At 40.8% G+C, this 22,507-nt stretch overlaps 1 protein-coding gene across 1 annotated transcript in view; it reads left to right on the top strand.

The window, feature by feature from the left end:
- Positions 1-4,795: 4,795 nt before the first annotated feature.
- zcchc24 (zinc finger, CCHC domain containing 24) overlaps positions 4,796-22,507 on the top strand; it is a 41,142-nt gene continuing 23,430 nt past the window's right edge. Inside the window, exons 1-2 of the mRNA XM_085369811.1 lie at positions 4,796-5,304; positions 8,245-8,445. Of these exons, the coding sequence (XP_085225937.1) occupies positions 5,065-5,304; positions 8,245-8,445 (441 nt within the window). The 5' untranslated portion in view covers positions 4,796-5,064. The remainder of the gene's footprint in view (positions 5,305-8,244; positions 8,446-22,507) is intronic.

Raw genomic sequence — 22,507 nt, forward strand, 5'->3', positions numbered from 1 at the left:
TAAGATAACACATTTTATTGTCATTGCACAGTCATAGCTAGTACAATAGTACAATGAAAATGGAAACTGTCCCACCTCGACAACTAAACACAACAAAACACAACACAAATAGTAACAACACAACACAGTAACTTTAAAGTGGAGTGATAAGCGCAAAAAGGTATAAGCAAAAAAGAAAGAAAGAAAAAGGAATGACTTCATAAATAAATAAAAGAAATTAATGAATGTTTCTTGCACATTATTATTATTGCCCTCCAAAAAAAAGTCCAGGGAGGTAGCCAATCAGGTTAGCTGTTAGCATTGATTAGGGCTATTGCCCTATTGTAAAAGCTGTCCTTGAGTCTGTTTGTCTGTGACCTTGGCAACCCAAATCTGGGCAGGAGATTCAGGTTGCTGAGGTCACTTAAACACCCGGTGACTTGGGTATGTGAAATCCCGTAGGATGCTACGTGCTCTCGTGAGACAGCGAGTGCTGTACAGGTCCTTCAGGGAGGGAAGAGGATGTCCAATGATTTTGTTCAGGACGTAATGATGAAAAGATATTACAAGGCTCCTCCAGATGGCCATACGGGGGCCACTAAAAGTATTGGGGTGGCACACCAAATGTTTTAAGTTTTCTATTCCAGTTTTATTATGCTATTGTCAAGTATAGGCTACATGAAAAAAAATGTTGCAAATTTTGTGAGATGAGATGAGCATCAACATATGACACATTTCACCATATCATTACTTATTCAAATGAACCAACTAAATACAAACTACGCCCTTACTACTTACCTGGGAATTAAGAGGGTAAATAGCAGCCATATGTTTTGATCATCAATACATTTCAGCATCTCTATGAAAGCTAAAGCTTTTTTAGCCAGTCTGGAGTTTTTAGGTATGTGTTAACTCAAAGCCAAGGCAAAAAGACATCAGCGGTGATCTCGGAGAACCTATTGTTGCTGCCCATCCATTTTGGAAGGGTTAGAATTACAGTGGGGCAAAAAAGTATTTAGTCAGCCACCGATTGTGCAAGTTCCCCCACTTAAAATGATGACAGAGGTCAGTAATTTGCACCAGAGGTACACTTCAACTGTGAGAGACAGAATGTGAAAAAAAAATCCATGAATCCACATGGTAGGATTTGTAAAGAATTTATTCGTAAATCAGGGTGGAAAATAAGTATTTGGTCAATAACAAAAATACAACTCAATACTTTGTAACATAACCTTTGTTGGCAATAACAGAGGTCAAACGTTTACTATAGGTCTTTACCAGGTTTGCACACACAGTAGCTGGTATTTTGGCCCATTCCTCCATGCAGATCTTCTCGAGAGCAGTGATGTTTTGGGGCTGTCGCCGAGCAACACGGACTTTCAACTCCCGCCACAGATTTTCTATGGGGTTGAGGTCTGGAGACTGGCTAGGCCACTCCAGAACTTTCAAATGCTTCTTATGGAGCCACTCCTTTGTTGCCCGGGCGGTGTGTTTTGGATCATTGTCATGTTGGAAGACCCAGCCTCGTTTCATCTTCAAAGTTCTCACTGATGGAAGGAGGTTTTGGCTCAAAATCTCACGATACATGGCCCCATTCATTCTGTCCTTAACACGGATCAGTCGTCCTGTCCCCTTGGCAGAAAAACAGCCCCATAGCATGATGTTTCCACCCCCATGCTTCACAGTAGGTATGGTGTTCTTGGGATGCAACTCAGTATTCTTCTTCCTCCAAACACGACGAGTTGAGTTTATACCAAAAAGTTCTACTTTGGTTTCATCTGACCACATGACATTCTCCCAATCCTCTGCTGTATCATCCATGTGCTCTCTGGCAAACTTCAGACGGGCCTGGACATGCACTGGCTTCAGCAGCGGAACACGTCTGGCACTGCGGGATTTGATTCCCTGCCGTTGTAGTGTGTTACTGATGGTGACCTTTGTTACTTTGGTCCCAGCTCTCTGCAGGTCATTCACCAGGTCCCCCCGTGTGGTTCTGGGATCTTTGCTCACCGTTCTCATGATCATTTTGACCCCACGGGATGAGATCTTGCGTGGAGCCCCAGATCGAGGGAGATTATCAGTGGTCTTGTATGTCTTCCATTTTCTGATGATTGCTCCCACAGTTGATTTTTTCACACCAAGCTGCTTGCCTATTGTAGATTCACTCTTCCCAGTCTGGTGCAGGTCTACAATACTTTTCCTGGTGTCCTTCGAAAGCTCTTTGGTCTTGGCCATGGCGGAGTTTGGAGTCTGACTGTTTGAGGCTGTGGACAGGTGTCTTTTATACAGATGATGAGTTCAAACAGGTGCCATTCATACAGGTAACGAGTGGGGGACAGAAAAGCTTCTTACAGAAGACGTTACAGGTCTGTGAGAGCCAGAGATTTTCCTTGTTTGAGGTGACCAAATACTTATTTTCCACCCTGATTTACGTATAAATTCTTTACAAATCCTACCATGTGAATTCATGGATTTTTTTTTCACATTCTGTCTCTCACAGTTGAAGTGTACCTCTGGTGCAAATTACTGACCTCTGTCATCATTTTAAGTGGGGGAACTTGCACAATCGGTGGCTGACTAAATACTTTTTTGCCCCACTGTATATCACCAAACACTATGACCTTCATTATTGTACAATTAGAAAGATTCAATACATGGGAGAATTTCATGGGACATCCCAGTAGGGTCCCAGCAGCAAGGCCATGGGGTCATAATTGGCCTGACAAAAACTCCAATCACTCCAATCCAGCCCACTGGACTGCTTTGGAAAATATTAAGGAGGGCATACATTTTGGACTTCCCACTAATAAAAGACCTCCCCATGGACATTCATACTACACTAAAGTAATAGATAAAAAGTTAAACGACAAAAAAGTTCATTTTTTCACTATTATAGAAACTTTTTGTTTCACAATAAAAAGACAAAAATGTACATTTTCTTCTAATTAACAAAACCTTTCAGTTTTATAATAACTGCAGGACAGTCTGGGTAACAAACTATCTGAACTTGTCTGTCATTTTTTACATTTATTTCTTACAATTTAAGCCCAAAGGGTCATTCTTTTTTTTTTCAGCAGCATTTCTCTGTTGTTATCTCTGAGTTCAAATGTGCAGTTGAACTTCTGTACAGTGATAGATACCCAGATAAGTTTATCTGGCCCACTTAAGATTAAAGTGGGCTGTATGTGGCCCGTAATGTAAAATAAGTTTGACATCCCCGCCTCTGCCTCAGACTCCTAAATGTTAAAGTTCATGTACAAAGTACATTTAGAAAAAGACTGAATAAATATGGCGTGTTTGAAAGGGTTGCCAGCACAAGGCCTCTTGTTTCTAAAAAGAAAACATTAGCACAGTTTAGGTTTTCAAAGTTGCATCTGAGCAAATTGAAAACACCTGGAACAATGTCGTCTGCACAAATGAGAACAAAGTGGAGATGTTTTACCACAATGTACACTGCCACATTTGGCAAAAACCAAACACAGCATATCAGCACAAACAACTTGTAGCAACTATAAGCTTGGTGGTGGAGGCATGATGTTTTGGGCTTGTTTTGCAGCCACAGGTCCTACGCACCGTGCTGTCATTGAGTCGATCATGAGCTCCTCAAGTATTCTGGAGTCAAATGTGAGGTCATCTGTTTGGCAGCTAAGGCTTGGCTGAAACTCGGTCATGCAGCAGGACAATGACAGCAGCAAATCTACAACAGAATGGCTTAAAAAGTAAAGAATCAAAGTGCTGCAATGGCAAGGTGTTGCAAAATCTAGATCTCAACCACACTGAAATGCTGTGGCAGGAAAGCTGTGCAGAAATAAATGCTTCCAAACCCCAATAAACTCAAGCAACACAAGGAAAGAAGAGTGGGCCAAAATTCCTACACATGTGAGAGACTGATAAAATAGCACAGACAACATTTACTTCAACTCATTGCTGTTAAGGGTGGTTCAAAAGCTACTGAATCACAGATTGTGCTTAGTTTTTCGCACACTCCATGTGTGTTGTGGCTTAGTTTTAATGAAATAATGTTACAATGTAATATCACATGTATTACTGTTCATCTGAAGTTGTATTTCACTAATTTTAGAACCTGGTTAGGTCTATTTGTTTTATTATTGTGTCATATGCACCTCAGAACTGAAAGAGCTTTTCACATGACTCTACTGTAAATGTATGCACATATGGGAAATATCTGTTAATATAGTTTATATATGTGACTCATTGCAAACGTCCGTTCTCCTAAAATTCTCCTAATTTAAGTCTGCAAATTTAAAAGCACAAGATAAAATTAGGTTTTGGAAAGCAGTAGTCATACTTAAGAGCCAGAATAACCTCTCTAGGAAATGAATGCCAGTATCTTCTGGATTCGTGGATATATGCAGGGATTTTTGCCACAAGAGGGAGCCGTTTTTAAGGTTTTCTCCATACTCTGCTGCCTTGAATCTGCGGGTTGGCTGGAAGCTGGGACGTGCTCGACAGAGTGTGCCCCATAGTCCTGATAAGCTGCACAGTTTATTGATTTCTTAACCGCTGGACTAAATGTCTAAAGTTATCCAGGTTTTTCTTTATAGCATATTAATATGTGTTTTCAGAAGGTGGCTGAATGTCATAAAGAATCAGGGAGGCCTGTTTCCACTCAAGAATAGAGAAATAGTAAACCATATATATTAGTAACTTGGTAAATAATAGAATATCTACACCGTCTTTATTACAGCAGTTACTCGGTTGACTCCTGGAACAAACGACGCGCTGATTGGCTGCTGGTCCTCGGTGACGCAGAGCCGCGTTCATTGCATATTCAAAGAGCTTCTCTCTGCCCCGCTGCAATAAAGGCAGATAGCGGACCATGGGGAGCAAGGGAAAACTTTTTATACTGACATGTTAACGCCATGACTTTTGAGTAACACCTAAGTGGGACGAGGCTCCCGGCGTGAGGAGGACAGGGCCTTTTACAGAAAGAAGAAGAAGAAAAGGGAGCACTTGCCATCAGTTTGGGGACGGGGACGGGAAAAAAGCAACATTTGAGACGAGTCCAGCAAAAAAGAAAAAAAAGAAGCGGTGGAAATCCAGTTTGGACATTTGAATGGAAAGATGAGCTTGCTGTCTGCCATAGACACGAGTGCCTCCGTGTACCAGCCGGCTCAACTTCTCAACTGGGTCTATCTCTCCTTACAAGACCCCCACCAGACCAGCGCCTTTGACGCGTTCAGACCCGAACCCAACTCTTCCCACCCGGATCTCAGTTTCAGCAAGACTCCCGCAGCGGCGGATTTGAGCTCTTCCCTGAACTCCAACTATCTCAACAACTTCTTCCAGCTGCAGCGAAATGAGGTGAACTGACGGCATGCTACGTACAAATCCGGGATATCTGAGGTTGTGAGACTGTGGCTGATTTTAGGGAGAGTTGGACGGTGTTAGTGTTGTTTGTCTGAGCAGCAAATGTTTTAGCATGCAGGTTGCAACATAGGCTATTCTGGTATAACCGCCATGATATTTTTAATATGGACAAAAACCTAAAATAGTCCGATGAAATAAACATTTTTGGTGGGGCTACTTTGAATGTAGCTCTATTGCTATGTGCAGATGTAAGTGTTTTACATAATATAAAACGATTGTGTAGGCTTCTGTGTATATGATTGCAATACTAGAAGAGAAAAATACACCAGAAATACTCAGTAAATATGTCACTAACCCACTCATGGATTAAATACTTATGTTAAAATTAAAATTAATGTGCAATCTTTCAAGATCTAAATATCACACAGCTCATTTCCCTCCCCCAGATGACATGATTACACATGAAGAGGTCTGCTTTCAGCATATTTATAAGTTATGGCTCAAAGTTAATGTGGTGAGGAAAAATATGTTTTAATCAGAGAGGCAGGAGATGGAAATAGATCCCCCCCCACCCTCTGCACGCCTCTGTCTGGAGAGAGCAGGCCACTGCAGCCCCTTGCTGAGGTCTGCTGTCTCTGACTCCTTCAAATAGACCAGGTTGTGCAAACAAAATCAGTCCTTGTTTACATATTCTCTATTTTTGTGCCTCCAAGTAATTTTAGGGAACCAACATGCTGATAATGTGTGCACGGTGCAAATCTGATACCCCATAGTGCACTCTGTGCAAAAGTGACCCCTCCATCTCTCCCGCATACAGAAAATGATCACACAGCGTGGGCAGAAAGGCAGTGTTATAATAAATAAAAATACACAGTGAGCAGCGTTGATTGCACTGCAGCCCAGTTTCTTAGATCTCTGTTCAAGTGACGCTATGTGTTGGAAACTTTAGTAGTGGATGGATGGTGTAGTCACCATCTAGAGCCAGTGTTCATTATAATGGTGGCAACCGCAGGGGGCTTTTGAAGTCACTTAACACGTAAAGTCATCTGAAAATGGGGTGTTCGCTTTATACATTACACGCAGTTGTGTAATGCCATAAGAGTATAAAGTGTTTCAAAGTGAGGGAACACACATAGAGTCTGGAAACGGTTTAAACGGTGGAGGGAGGGGGAGATTTTGCAACTTTCTATACCGGCTAAGCCAAGCAAAACAAACCACTGCAGAGATTTGATGATGAGATGACTAATGCGAAATGTGGTTGTTTTCACGGTGAAGGATCACACAACAGCCTGCTTGGAGTGAAATTGCGATATAGATTAATGAAGTCGCTGTCGACAGGGCACAAGTCGAGCACGCTTATCGCAGATTCGTCTGCTGACAGCTTTGCTCAAAAGCCTCCTTCACAACCCAGTTGCAGGCAGAAAAGCCCCCCTAACATATTTTTACTGTTAATTTAGAAACTATCTGGATTACTCTACCTCTTATCAGTGCACCTTTAAAGTTCCCAGGTGGCACCACAAGCCTGGCCTAAAAACAGCAGTGTTTTATTGACCTCCTGCTGTGTGACACCTCATCACCGGACCTGTGAAAACACTCACAGATGTGCTACACTTGTTCTGCCTGTCTTGGGCACACCGTGGCTGGTCATCCCCTCATCTATTGCCACACGGCACAAAACACACAACCTACCAAGGACTAGTCACTCAGTCACACACGCAAAAATAAACAAACCGTCTCACCCCACCATTAGCAGATGTGTGTGAAATCCGTTTCCTTTGGGCTGACAGTAGGTGGTTTGAAGCCAAACTGAAGAAATGCTCCGAATGTAAACAGAGCAAAGTTTCCTGTTTTTTATTTGTTAAAAATGATTTCGCAAGCTGCAGTAAAACTTAAATGTGTACATTTCCATTTGTAGGAGGGATGCAGTAGTACACAGAGCTGGAACACATGCACCAGATGGGAAACTGAGAAACTACAGAGCTGTAGTGCTTGATTTACAGCAACGACAAGTAATAAATGAACACGGCTCTTAAAGCTGGAGCTGGTTAGCAAGACAATCTTACAGTCTCCAGATAGAGATTTGGCTTTCAGCCCTGGTTAGGTTGCCAAGTGTAAGGTTTCTGTGCCGTGCAACATTTAAAATCAACAGTAACATCATTTCCCAGACACAAGCCTGTGTCCTAAAATGATGCATACCCTTCGGTTATATTAAAGAGTTTATCAGTGGATTTCCACATGCCTACGAACTCTTTGACATCTTTTCTTTTTCTCAAGAGCGGTCACTCGGATATTAAATGTCAGGCCAGATAATTAGTTAGGCTTCTCCTAGGTTAATTACCTGGCTGTATGAATATTTGCTAAAATCAGATTAATTTCACCCAGGGGTCAAATCACGTCTGTCTCTTCTGGACTGCGTTTGAAAAGAGGAAGACATGAACGAAAAGGGAAATAAGGAAAGGCAGGGAGCGCTTTCCCTGTTATTAATATTCAGAGAGCATCTTCTGCGAATTCAGTTGGCCTGGTGGCACGCAACAGTGCATCCTGTGTCTCCGAGCAGACTACAGATTCGGACGGCGGATAGTTTACCACCAGCAGTGCATGGCGTTAATGCTGATGTTCCGCTGGGTGGCCGGGGGAACATGCTTCCCATCTTGTTTACAATGAGTCATACTTTGTCCTGTGTTTCTCTGAGGACATGCGCAGTACTTTTCCAGTTCATGAGCACAGCTGGGCCTCGTGCCAGATGTTCCGAATTTAATGAGCGAAATTATCTTGGAGTTCTTTTTCCGTTTTTTTTGTTTAGTTTTTCTTTACTTTTTGTACAACAGCAAACAGGACAGAGAGCACATTTAGGAACCTGGCGCGTAATCTAAGCATTTCACGAGAAGCAGAGTTTCATGTTAACAACAGGCTGTATCTGGTGTTATTTTTCAGGCCTTAAACAACAACGTGTATAAGAACGTGTCTCCCTATGGCTCCCTGAACAATATTGTGGACGGACTCAACTCCCTGACGGACCATTTCTCAGACCTTTCCCTCTCTTCTGAAACAAGAAAACCGAACAAAAGACCCCCACCCAACTACTTGTGCCACCTGTGCTTCAACAAGGGCCACTATATCAAAGACTGCCCTCAGGTGAGACTGTTAACACACACGTATGACATAATCTAGTCATCAGGTGACACAGATGGCTTATAATCACTGTTAAATCTTTCAGTGTGTCTCATTTGCTTAATCTTGACATTAGACTTCTTCAATGACTTTTTATTTGGTTCATACAAACCAATAATGACACTAAAATCTAAGCTTGCTGCAGTCAGTCACTCTCTCCCTCACTCTTTTTCTTTCTTCCTCTCTTTTTGGATCTGGTCTGACCTACTTGTTAAACAGACTGGCCTCTGTCTTCTGTAGTCATGTGTGTGGGTATGTGTGTGTTTGTCTTGACTGGCAAAACACTGCACAACAAAAAGACTACACGTTATAAGCACATGTTATGTCACGGCCATATTTTTAAACTCCCAAGTCAAAGGTGAAGGGTTTGAATCAGATCATCATGTTGACTGTGTATAAGTAAGTAGTGTAAGTGCCATTTTCTGACATGTAGCCACAGTTTTTATATCCACAGTTGTACATCCACTTAAACTGTCGCTATTACAGCCACAGTTTAAGTGGGAAATTTCAGTGGGAGCTTTCCTGTCTCTGTTTCCCACTGAATCAGCCTGTTATGATGCAGCTTTTTATCCTTTTTTTTTTTTGGCGAGGCACCATGACAAATCCACCTTGAGGTCTAGTATCGAGGTTACTGGGTACCACCAGTGTGTGACAAATGGGGCTCCAGCTGTTGTCAACACCCCTAAACCGTAGCTTGATTTGGAAAAGAAAAGTATTTATATATTTATCCTGCCTGTCTGTCTCTCTGTGAACTATAGCGGAACATAATGTGTGAAAGGAAAAGCTTCGTTTGTAGCTGCTGTAGCAAAATTAAAGTGTATTTTCTAGGACTAGACTGTGAAACTGCTACGGTCTGATCTGTCATTATGTTGTTGTGTAGCAGCTTGTAAAGGCAAAGTCATGGAGTGCCAAGTGAGCTAATTTCATAGGGAGAACACAAAAGCACCTTCCCTTGGAACTGTGGAGTTTCTGAGTTTTTAGTTGGACCTTACACTCCCTCGTCTTTCAGTTGCCTCCCCCGTTTGTCTCCTCTCCCTTTCCCTGGGTGAGGTGCAACAGCCGAACCCCAGCCCTAAGTTTCTTTTGCATGAAAGTGTAATGAGGAGCAGATGTGAGATTAAAATGCTTTGACTCGCTTTATGACATATGATGACTGGTCTCACGAGGTCTGTATAAGACCACTGTAGTGATGAAATATCTCCTGGGCAGCCCCAAACTGCAGTGTGTGGGAATTAGATCATCTGCTCACAACTCTTCCTGGAATTTGGTTTTGTACTATATCATGCAACTAATACTGTACATGTGGATGTGAGCAATGATGAAGTGATACTCGGCGCTGGCACAGGTGCACATTAAACGACTCACAATTTAGTGTCTTTAGTACTAAAACCATATCTGCTGTATATTAAGTTTCACTTTACCGTTTCAAGATGAAAAAAGGCTAAACTGTTCCTTTATTAAATAAAACCCCTTTGACAGCAGGGAGCAGTGAAATGAATCTTTCCATTGTGTATGTCAGAAACACCCTCACCCTACTTCTGGTTTGTATTTCAGCTGTTCGTTAAACTGCCAGCAGTAACTCAGAAAGCAGCAAAGTCTCCAAACAGCCTCAACACCTACCATCTCAGTTATTTAGGTCTCTCCTGGGCTTCTCCTCCATAAGCTTACCTTCCATTTGTGCTGCATCATTTACACTATTGCCCTCTCACCTGTCACTGCATGCCTAAGCCAAGGATAGTTCTTCCTTATTTAACCAGCTGAAGATCCGAATAATATATGTGACGCACAAGCGAGAAGAGCTCTTCCTAAGAGTGCTTGCTCGCCAAGTCTGGTGTCATTCTCTAAACAAGAACTCCTCATTCTAAATGATCAGTACTCTGTTTTACATTGTGCAGTCGTGTGTTCGTACTAAGAAAGAGTTTGTCCTGTTCAGAGAGGCTTTGCCAATGAAAACAGAAGCTCTTGCTTCACCGGGTCCTGCAAAGTTTGTCATCCTAGTCCAGCACAGAGTATGTAAAAGCTTCCTCGTCTACTTCCCCTCACCGCCTTTTATTGAGGTGCTTTGCGCAAAGACTGTCAAAGGGTCAAGTAAGTTTCTCCTTTATTTATGATGCTTTCTCTAGCTTTTCTTTATTGTTTTGCTTTTTGAGTATATAGAGGTAGGCCAAAGTGCTAATACATTAATTGAAATTGAAGACCCCCCCCTTTTTAAAAAAAAAAGTTTTTACATGTTAATATTGGAAACACAGGCAAGGTTTGTGGTTGTGCTGAGAGATTTATTTTTCAGGAAACTTGTAGCTGAGTGAAAGCCACAGGTCTGGCAGCAGCTGCCCAGTGCTGCCTGTCATGGGGACAGAGGTGTTATGTAAACTGGCTTTTATTTGGGAAAATGACGTCGCTCCCCTAGTTATGAGCAGAATGCCTCTCGCTGCCACGCTCTGGCCCCGCTCCAAGATGTCTTCCACTTGCACTCATGATTTGGTTTTGTTTAGAGGACTAATCCTCTCAACAGCTGGCCCCACCTCTGATTTGAGTGATCAGAGTGATGCAGTGACTGACAGGTTTACCAGAGGTAGAAAGATGAACTCATGGAAAGTTTCTTTGCTGTAATGCAGGTTTATGGGTGGGCGGGGGTGGATCTTGCTGTTGTATGTTTTATGCGTGTCTTTGAGCTACGCTGGACTCTCGATTTACAATCCCTCATTCCTGAACATTATGCAACCCCCTTGTCCAGGATCTTCAGTTAGCACTGCACGCTCTTATGCTTCTGAGAAATGCCAGATTGTTGTTGTTGTTGTCTTTTACTGGGAGAATGCCACAAAAATGTGGTTTCTCATCTCTCATATGAGGTTAACCAAAACTGCTGAACTTTTTGGAGGCATTGTTTGACAGCTTAAAAAAATCACAATCAGCTGATTGAGAACATTTGGTCTTTTTAAGCAACATTCATTATTTTTCAGGAAAGATGCTTTTTATTTATTTTTTTCTTTTTATGAGTTAAATGCAAAGAGGCAGCTGTGGGTCAAGTGGTAAACTTGGTTGTCTACTGACTGCATGGCTGGTGGTTTCTGGCTCCTCTATCTGTCTCAACACTCAGAACCTAAAGCTTTTCCTGCTCCTATGGTAGCTTCTTCTTCAGTGGTGTCCACTCTCAAAATATGCATTCTGATACATATATTTATATATGCATTAAATATGCATTAACACGTTAATTAGTCAGCTTTTGTGGAGTAAAACAGGCTAGCGGTTTGCTCTTGTTTTCACACTTTGTGCTCAGCAGATGTTGCTTTATATCTAACAAACAGATGTGAGCGGTATAGTCTTTTGTTTTAAACGAGAGCTTTTATGCAGCTGTAGCATCAAACCAACTTACATAAGCCTTTGAATTTTCATTGCTTAAATTGCTGATGATGATATAGCCAAAGATGTTGTACAGGTTTGTCTGCAAGAGCACAGTGATCCCTATACAGATCCCTCTTTATCAAGCTTTTTTGTTCCCATTTGGACTGTGTTAGTGCGATGTCTATGTATTTTAAATATTTCCAGCAGAGTATGACAGAAGATAGAATCAAGCCATTTAATTTACCAAAGGCTTTTGCAGAGGATGCTTCACTCTAAAAGCACAGGCACTAACGTTCCCTCTCACGTCTATGGCTGCCAGTCAGTCGGCAGGCATCTCCACTTGCGTATATCTAATGCAAATCACTGCGATGGCATTTACGCCTCACGTGGCGTGAGTTTCAGCAGGAGTTTGTACTTTGTAACAAATGGTCTCCACGATCTCCCGTAAAAGTGGAGACGAGAGTTGACCTTTGAACTAAGGGCGTCCTCGGAGGAGAGGCAAAAGAGCAACGTGTGACTTTCCAGAGTGTGTGCTTTCCCGTCAGCCGTGGTAGTAAACATAATGACTTGTCATTACTGCAGCCTACTTTGTCTACCATAACAAACATCAGTGGTTTTGACAAAACATATTTGCTTTTAAATTTTCCGGTGCTTGCCTCTGACAGAGCGGCGATCCTTTTCGGATTTGGTTGGCAGTCACGCTGAGAGAATTGTGCAATGTTTTTAATGTTTCATCTTTTTGTTTGTATGTGTGTGTCTGTGATTTGTCAAAAACACACTGCAAATTTGTAATTTACCAGCGTTACATCACTGCACAGAGTGTTGCTTGTGTGTTTGCTTCACTTTAGGAAAAACAAGTATTTTAGCTCAGCGTGGGAACACCCAATTTCCTGCAGAGTGTAACTCATATTAAAGCCTTAATCGAATCTGATTCAGGTCTTTAGCCGAGTTTCACCTTTCCAGCATGTGTTATCTCTTCCAGTTAATCTGAGCACGAGGATCTAACGTCTGATCTTTTTGGGGGGCAATATTTATTTATCCGAGACTTCAAAAAGACGATATTCAGTGCTTTTAGCACTTTTAGCCAAAATTAATTTAACCATTTAACAAGGATGCTAGTTTTTTGGGGGGGTTTACGAGAGGCGGGGCTTTCACGTTTCAGTGGTGGTGTTATTGGTGTGTCAGTTCTAACAGTTAATTTAGAAACTGCTTAGCCTTGTTTGTGCAACTCTGCAGTGCTAAAACAAGAGACTTCATTACATTCTGCTGGTTATGATAGTTTAATCAACACTTCTGCCTTGCAATCCCAAAAATCTGATCATCCCTAAGACTCTCTCAGACATATTATAGCCACTATAATTAGCCCATTTACCCTTTCTATTTCCCTTATAGATTTTATGAGCTGATAATTTAATTTTGTAAGAGATTTTAATGTAATTTAAATTCCAAGTGCATCAAAACTACACAGATGAATAATTTTGGGTCTGTGTCACCAGAAACAACAATAGATGGAGTGAATGGGGCTGTTGCTCGCTCCTGTTTATTTTATTCCTCTATGTGGCAAATTTTACAAGGGTTGAATAGAAAGCAGTCCTCTGATCACAGTCACAACTTCATTTGGTCTTTCAAAGATTCACTTTTAACCAGTTAGCATTTTTTCAGGGGACAGTCCCCTGGATACATCCTGAAAGACGTATTGCAGCGGGAGTTCCTGTGGTTGGAACAAGCACAAAGGTGTGGGCTGCCTTAAATAAGATCCAGAAAAAAACAGCTGCTAGTGTAAAACAGCCCAATGGTGGCGAGACCTAAAAGGCTCAAAAGTGTGGCTGCACTTCGCTAGAAATAATACTGCCAAAACTGCAACAAGTCCTTTGCATGTTTGGCAAATCTTGTGCACATAGTGTGGCTTTTTCTGTCAGAGCTGTGGGTATGAATATTAACATAAAAGTGTCAGAATAATAGGATGCTGTCACTTCAACAGACTGTTGAAGCCACCAATATAAAGTGTCCCACATATTTAAAGGGCTCTGCACTCCAGCTTCCTATTAAAATTCAACTTTTTCAGTCAGCAGTAAGAAATTCAAGCACAGTCTAAATTCTGGTGTCATGTGCGACTTGTATCTCATATTAACAGTGCCGTCTTAAACCTTTGGCAAAACATTTTGCAACTCTTGTGTTGGAAACATGCTGCGAAATTGTCTAAACTAGCTTTCTATCCTTCCTTGCTATTCAGCCCAGTGCTGATTATTCACTAGTCCAGCAGATTATGTGAGCTTAATGTAGCTGGAGACGTTTGCAGTCTCCCTGGAGGCTAATGTTCCTGGGAGGAGAAAGAACCTACATCTGTCTTTTTGCTTTTCTAATCTATGTTTAACCCACTCTTTCCTGAGTTGAAATATATATATATTTTTAATGAAATACCAGTTTATTGATTTATTCAACATTTGTCATGAGAAAGAGTTTCACATTTTACCCCCACGATGCCCCAGGGGCAGGTTCTGACACGGCTGCACTTATTTTGCTGGGGCAGGGAGGCAGTTTGGATGTGTCACTGTCATGCCATTCAGCACTATTGTGTTTGTCTGGCACAGAGAGGGCATAGTCTGAAAGCTTGAGAAGGGCATAAGAGCCGAGAGACAGCGGACCAGTGAAAGGGGAGCGAGGGCACTTCCTCTAAACGGAAATCAAAGTTAAAAGAATGATAAAAGTGTGGTTTCCTGCCAGCTGGTTTGCGTTCTGTCCAGAAATCCCATTGTTCCTCTCAGTTTTTGCTGAGTCAACAATCACACCACTTCCTGTTTTGGTAACTGTGACACTTAAAACCCGATCTCTGGGACTCCAGCATGCTGTTACATTTGCCGCAGATAGATAAACTCACAGCTGTTTGCAGATTAAATGCTGAAATATGGACGAAGACACGGTGCACCATCTGCTCGCTTTTAGGTGAAGCTAAGCTGCCGTAAAGTCCCTCAGCTTTCTCGCTGGGAAGAGATTATGCACGTTGTGTCATTTGATTAGTCCTCCTTTTCATGCTCAGATGAAGGCTACACAGTCTAAGTGATGTTAGAGGGCTCCATTAGCTTATTTTTGGATAGTTTCTTATGTAACACTTTTTCCATCACGTTGCTGAGCCAGCACTGTAAAATGGAGGCTTCAGATAATAAAAGAAAATAAACAATAATGTGTTCGGAGCTCTTGCTCATCACACTGCTTTATGTAATTGTGTTTTTGCAGCATGAGGGAAACCAGGTCAGCACTCATTTTGGAACCAAGTTTCAGTATCTGTTATGTTATTGTACTAGAGTGAAAAATCCTTTGTAAAATGTGCAGTTTTACCTCTCTACTGTTTAACAGATGGTACTGAATATATTGCAAAATATATACATGGTGGCTATGACAGTAGTCAAGACAGTGTTACGGTTTTTCAGCCCCATAATGAGGCCTCGGGAACTCGGGAACAGGATGGTTCACTTTTCACTCAGAGAGAAAGGAGGAATCAGAGGGTCAAAGATCACATTTTCACTACAGCATGATGTCCTGTTAGCAGACAAGGGCCAAAAGCTCTGTTAGCTCATACTACTCATATTCTTAGGAGTTGTAGTAACACAGATTTATCCAACATCAATTTATACTCAATAATCCATAACAACATAAAAAAGTCGATTTTGTTCTTCTGTGCTTGAAAATGCTAGTTTTGCTATTTTCTTTTATTTCCTGTTTTTTACAGTATTGGTAATATACTTTGTTTATCTTTGGGGTTTGACTTGTTGGTTAAACAAAGGAAAGCATTTCAAGATGCAGCCTTGTGCTCTTCCCTGTAGAAATTGTCAAAGACTCTTCTCATTGGTTAATACACCATGTAGTGTGTGCGAGTCACTTACAGTGATGCTTAATAGCTATTTTGATGTTAAAATTGTGTGATTAGGTTCATTTGGATTAATTTACAGGCTCAAAGACAGATGTGAAACCCACTTTGTACAGGTAATTTAAATGATGCACCAACAAGCTATTTAACCGTGGTCTTATCTCTCTCTGCTTTCTCTCGTTAGTGAGCTGAGAAAGCCATTAAAACCTACCTCAATAAAATATCCACGTCATACTGACTTTGGCATTTGTTTTAACTAATTGCTCCTAATTGAGACGATTCATATGGAAAAAAAAGAAACAACAATTTTTTTTTTCTAAGACTAGGCTGAAGGAGGGGACGGACAAGCAGATGGACGGACAGAGACGCTGTGAGGCTGCAAGTGCTGGCACACTGGACTGAGTTTGGTGTCAAGAGATCAGGGACTGACACTGCTAGCTTTGTATCACACTTGAATGGGCACCTTAGGGAGAGACCGTGGTTCTGAATGGGAGCTATTGGGGAAAACCCTAGCGGTGGGAATGGAGGCTGGTAATTAAGGCAGTCATTGTGTGTCTGTAGGATATGCTAGACGGAGAGGTCAGGAAGGCAGGCCTGTATTGTTCGCCCAGCAGGGCCCTCACTTCATCAGAGTAGTGCGTCAGACTCAAGTATGTTTGGAGAGAGCCTTGAATCTTACAGAGAAGAAAAAAGGAGTACAACAACAAACCACACACAACGAGTCCTATATAGTCTGTTTGTCTATATGTCAACACTTAGGGGCCTCTTCTGTGGTTTTCATTTTCTGACTGTTTTTTGCTCTCTGTGTCATGAAGTTTGGGAGGCTATCCAGAAGCTGCAGCCTTGCCAGGGATCAGGACAGTGTTTGCAGATTAAACTAGAGTTGCGCTCAATAATGGGAAGCCATAGTGGTGTGTGTGTGTGTGTGCATGCATGTGTGCGTGTGCATCATTAGTAAGTTTTAAAAAATGTTTTGCACAAGGTAAAACGAATCAAAAAGATTAAAATAAGAATATAAAGTCACGTGAAGACATAGAGGGGTTATAGCTTCACAAAGCATGACCTCTAAATAACATTAAGTCAGTTATAATATCAGAGATCTGTAATAAATTAAGCATAAAATATAACATGGTGGTTTAATGCTTTTTAATTTATATTTTTAAAAAAACACAATAAAAGCTTCACATCCCTTCAGTATGTGTTACTGAATATAATAAAGATATAAGTTGTTGTATGTTGTTTATTAAAGTAAGAAACCAGGTGAAAAATCATCATCACAAAAAATTAGAAGCTGTATTTTTTTTTTAATAATGATTACTTAGTGCACTGATGGACCTCAAATAGCATGAGAAACAAATATGAATCCTCACATATGAGCAGGTAATATGGGTCAACTAATCAGGCTGCTCGAAATATGAAAGTAGTCAAAACAGATATAAAAGAGGACACGGGTTTCTAGGGTATGAAGAACTATGTTTCTGCTCGATTTACTTACTTTTTACCCCTTGTTTACTTATAGATCCAAGGTCTTTACTTTAAAAAATAATCCACATTTCATTTGGAAACTGTCTCTCTCGCCTCTCGCTATCAGTATGTGCTACCCTGTAGTGTGCTGAGACGTTTCTGGCAGGGATGAGGGCTGGGGGAGGTGCGCTATGGGAATGTTTTTACAGGGTGACCCCTGATCTTCCTTCCAGTCACAGCAAAGGCTCCGAAAAGGCCTTGTGTCTCTGTCTCTTCTTTAACACACGCTCAGTCAGGTTAGCAAAGCGAAAGACTGGGAGCGAGTGCAGACTCCCTGCTAAACAGATAAGGCTTATCAGGGATGTGTGGTGTCAGATGGATTTTTTTCTGTTTCATAGCAGACATTAAAAAGCTGTGCCTCTGTGAACAAAGCACACAAACAAAAAACAGTCAAGATATTTTAGTTTTGAGAAGTTATATTGGAAAGAGCCTTTCATAGTCAGAGCATTTAGAAACCATATAGGGCCATAGGTCCAATATAGCATTGCCACCAAGTGACGCTGAGATTAGCAACACACGTGTACGGTATATCCGGCAGAGTGACTCTCAAAAATACAGTCTGCAGAGGGACATGCAAACAAATCCTGCTACGTACAGCAAATGCAGGTGACACATGCAGCATATGCACAGACAGCAGTAGCAAGAACCTCCTCCTGCAAGCAGATGACAATATTTTGTGCACCTCTGTATGCACCAGTGTGCGACCCAACCTGCTCTTGTCATTCACAGACTGGTAATATAACGCTGCTGTGCAGCTGCACAGCTTGTTGAGTGTTGCGGGGCTGTGGCTACGTCCAAGGCTAGCAGAGGGTAAAGAGGAAATTCACACCTGTGGCCTCACTTATCAAAAGCCCTTAACGCCTAGTAAATATGGCATATGTAAGTTTAGGAGTAGGGTAAAGTTATATTATGTGTGTGAAATGAGGAGTCTTGCATGTCAAGCAGATGTGTTGATGATCCTGCACCATTGGCTTGAAGCGGACAGATCCCAAAGCCCAGTTGGCTTGTTCTTGTGTTTTCTATGAACTAAGCATGAAGAAAGAGAAAAAGCACCCTGTCAAAACCATCAGCTTTAAAACAACAGCGTGTTACTCGTATAACTCAAAACATCAACATGCTTGGCTATCAGGGGTATTCATTAGTCATCCAGCAACATGTCACTGAGATCCTTTGGCCGATTAGTTGTGGAAATCTAGGAATCTGGGAATGGGGTTTTGGCAGAGAGCACGCTGGCATCATGATATGCCTCTGCAGCTGTCTTGAACACGAATGACATGGGTCTGCTCCTAAGGAGAACAGTTTGAACATGCATATGCACAAGTATCCACAAACATGCTATATTATGCCTTAAGTCGCTGTAGCGACTAAAGGAAGCGTGAAGTTTAGAGTAAAATTTCATGTTGTGTGGGAGATTTTACCATTGAACTGCTTACCACAACATAACCTCCTCCTCCGCTTTATCAAAGCAATCACAAATTGCAGGTCATTGAATGTAATTTGCAAGCAATAACATTATTAGAGATGACTAAGCCGAGATTTGTTACGATCTGTATCAACAGATCAGAATATCATGCTTCCGACTTTGCCAATTTGGTTTCACAATACAGTTACTGAGGGCTTAATTGCCTCTGCAACTAAATTATGTTTTAGGATCCTTCTGCTAAGTTAAGCCACTCACAAAAATATGTTGTTCAAAGGCTGAAAAACATGAATGTCTGCAGGTAATTTAAAAAACAAAACAAAAAGCTAATCTAGTTCGTCCTGTGAAAGATGCTCTCCTGTGGGGATGTTTTTTATGATGCCATATTTTTATTGCTGCCTGTATTTCATTGTTTTAGTTTTTTATTATTTTAAAGAGACAAATGTAAGTAGAATTGAAAACACAATCATTTTACAATCTAGTATATTGTTCATGTTCAAATGTGTCAAGAATTTCTTGGTGGGCAGTGATGACATTTCAAAATCCAAAACACCTCAGCTTTTGCTTTCTGGAAAAGTCTCAGCAGTTATCTACATGACTGCAAGCTGTGGGATGTTTTATATTTGGTGCAGCTGTCTTGATTTACCTTTTTCCCTGTGTGATATGTCAGCTTGTCATAGAACAGACTAAACATAAGCAAAATACCTTGTAGTGTTACGGGACTTCTCAAGAAAATGTGAGAAAATGTTAAATCAAGGTACTTGTTCTGTTTTAAGATTATATTATAAAAAGCAGCTTTCGTGTGTCTTCTGTGCTTCGCTCTCTTCCAGTAGGAACACACACGTACAGTGCAGAAGTCTACAAAAACACACACGGATAGACACACACACAGTGCTCACACAGTTACTCTGCCAAAGCAGAGGCCATTTCCAAGAATGAACTATTCTGGCGCCTCCACGGGTCTCGAAATGGACTTGTGGTTATATTTTAAAACAGTTGGAGTGGCTCTCCTCTCAAATTTTTCCCTGGATATGACGGTAACAAACGCATTTATGACAATTTTGGCGGTTAAACCCTGAAACCCCTTAAGAGCAGTGTCACCATCTCACACTTGAAAATATTCAGCATCTAGTCATTTTAAATGCATTACTGTCCACCTTATATAGACTGCACTGCTGATATAGATTTTTTTAAACTGTTCCTGGTCGATGTGGGGTTATGATCCTTTAAAATAGCTGTGGATTTGATTATAGCCGAGCACTTGGTTGTGTATCAACATGGTTATGGCTCCTTTCCACATACCACATGTTTCACTTTCCTCCGTCCTCTGCGGTCTTTGCTGCTTTCCTCACACTTCACACTTGAAGGTGAGTAAGCGAGGCAAAAGACCCTATGACAACACAAATGCCTCCTAGGGCCTATTTAGACCTCGAAACACCAGGATGTGCTATTGTGAGTAAACCCCTTTTTATAGTGTAGTGAATGGTGAGGGTATATCCGAATAGCTGAAATAAAGAGCTTGTAGAATATGAAACCCTTTTAAGAATAGCACTGTGACCCACATGGGTGCAGAGCAGGTTTAGATGAGTGCTAGTTGAGTGGCTGATGACTGTGATGGTAAACTTGGAGAAGTCATATCTAGTGAGCTCACATACCTTTTGCTAACTTAGTTATGCTAGAAGCTATGTTAGAAAACACATTGTTGCTTTGTCAGCAACTTTATATTCAAGTGCAAATGTTTTATTTGAATATGCAGTCTTATTAAGATTGAGATCTAGTTTTCAGTAGCGACCTGTGTACAAAAAACATATAAAAATTGAGACAGACAGACACATAATAAAATTATACATTATACATCATCACAAATTAATAATAACATGTGCAGAAGTAGCGTCCTAATTTTTGTAACACATTGTATTTATAGGCAGCGAAGTATTTAAAACCAGTTTATTTAAAATTCAATGTACATCAAAGGTTTAAAACAATCATCTTTTAATTGTTAGATTCAGTTCAGTTATATTTATATAGCAGCAAAACACAAAAATAGTCACCTCAAAGCCTTATATTCTAAGATAAAGACCCTACAATAATACTGAGAAATCAGACGGCCCCCTATGAGCAAGCAATTGGCGACTGTGGGAAGGAAAAACTCTCTTTTAACAGGAAGAAACCTCACACTCCTCACAGCGTTACTGGAGGTCAAGGCAAGGCCACCTAGATTAGGTATCTGGTCAGACGCCATCTAAAATTTTTAGGATTTTTAGGACCGAGTATGATAACCTCAGTTTTATGTGAATTTAAAAGTAGGAAATTGGAAATAGATAAAGCTGGGTGTCATCTGCATAGCAATGTAAATATATGCTATGCTTTCTCCTAATAGTGCCTAACATCCGTATATTTGCATTTTTTCACCCAGCTCTAGGTAGCTTATTGGAAAAAAATGCTGTAACAGCAGCTGTCCTCTTGTTGCTATAAGTACAGTGAATGAGGTACCCAAGTAACCTATTAGTAAATGAAGAAATTGCTGTACGCATGCCTGTCTTAACAACTGTCTAACATCCGATCTATGATCTACAAACTTGTATTTCTTTGTGTATTTCTAGGGACCTGATTAAATTCAGTGCTGGGTTTCAGGTTGTTCAGATGCGTTGGTTTCATTGTCAGAATCTTTTCTGCTCAGCAATAAATGGGTAAATCTTTTATATCGTAATCAAAGGCAGATGTATGCTGATGTCCCAGTTCAGATAGTATTGTGGCTACTGCAACCCCTAGGCTGCAGTGAATAGTATGTGGACGATTCATGGAGCAGGTGTTGTCTGATAAAAATCCAGATTAGACTTTTGTTTCTGGGGTAAAAAGAAGGTAAAAAGAAATTGAATTTCTTGGCAATAATTTCATGGTTCAGACTTTTAAGGGCTAAACGGCATTAGCTGTTTAAGGAACAGTTTTTTCTCTTGGTGTAGCCCTTTACAAATTGAGATGGGGAAATTTTATTTCAGAGAAATGAAATAAAAAATGCATTTGTATTATCAGATTATTATTAATTTAGCCATTGTGCGTGTTTACTTACAGATGCTTTTATTCTGAAAAGCAGTTTCTAAAACCCACCCACGTGTTTATCCCACACCACTTTGAGCTTACATAACCCTGAGACAGAACCACACAAACAAATGAAAAAAGTCTCCAATAGTAAAAAAAACTTCTGATCAAACAAATCAAGCTGATTAACAATAACAAATCAGAAGACTGAATGAGAATGTTGGAACCAACTATTATATGCTTCTTTGCATCATTGTGTAGGTTTGTAATTTCATGCATTGTGTTTCAATAAATTATATATATATAATGATTTTAATCCATTGTATGTAACTTATATAATATCAAATTTGGCACAAACAAAATTAACAAAAAAAGGAGAGAAGGGAGAAACAATGGCAGCCAAGGTTTAATATGCATCATCAGAAGGACAACTTATTATCTGTAACAGTTTCATTAATGATCCGAACCCTCTGATTTGTGAGCCAGCAAACACAACCTTATTGTCATAATGTGTTTGTGTTAACTTGTTTTTCAGGATGACCATATGCACGGGTTTACATGCTTGGTGGCATAAGAAGTTTGAGTGAACCAAAGTGTATCCGACTGAAGTTAGGTGCCCTACATGATGTGTAATGCTGTGGTTTATATTTAGAGACAGCTGTAGAAGATAAGAATGCTTATTTCAGCAGTTGTAGATGTGGGGCTGTGAAACTACGATGTCGTTACTAGGCAGATACAAGCCCCTGTGATTATACTCAACAAAGCATTACTAAGGTTGTTTTGCTTGAAATTTTCCACTAAATATCTGCCTCAAAAGTCACACGTGCACTTTCGTT

The sequence above is a fragment of the Diplotaxodon limnothrissa genome, linkage group LG13 (assembly GCF_057381915.1).
Source record: "Diplotaxodon limnothrissa isolate DT_005_m linkage group LG13, D_limnothrissa_male_GT1.1, whole genome shotgun sequence".
NCBI classification, from domain to species: Eukaryota; Metazoa; Chordata; class Actinopteri; order Cichliformes; family Cichlidae; genus Diplotaxodon; species Diplotaxodon limnothrissa.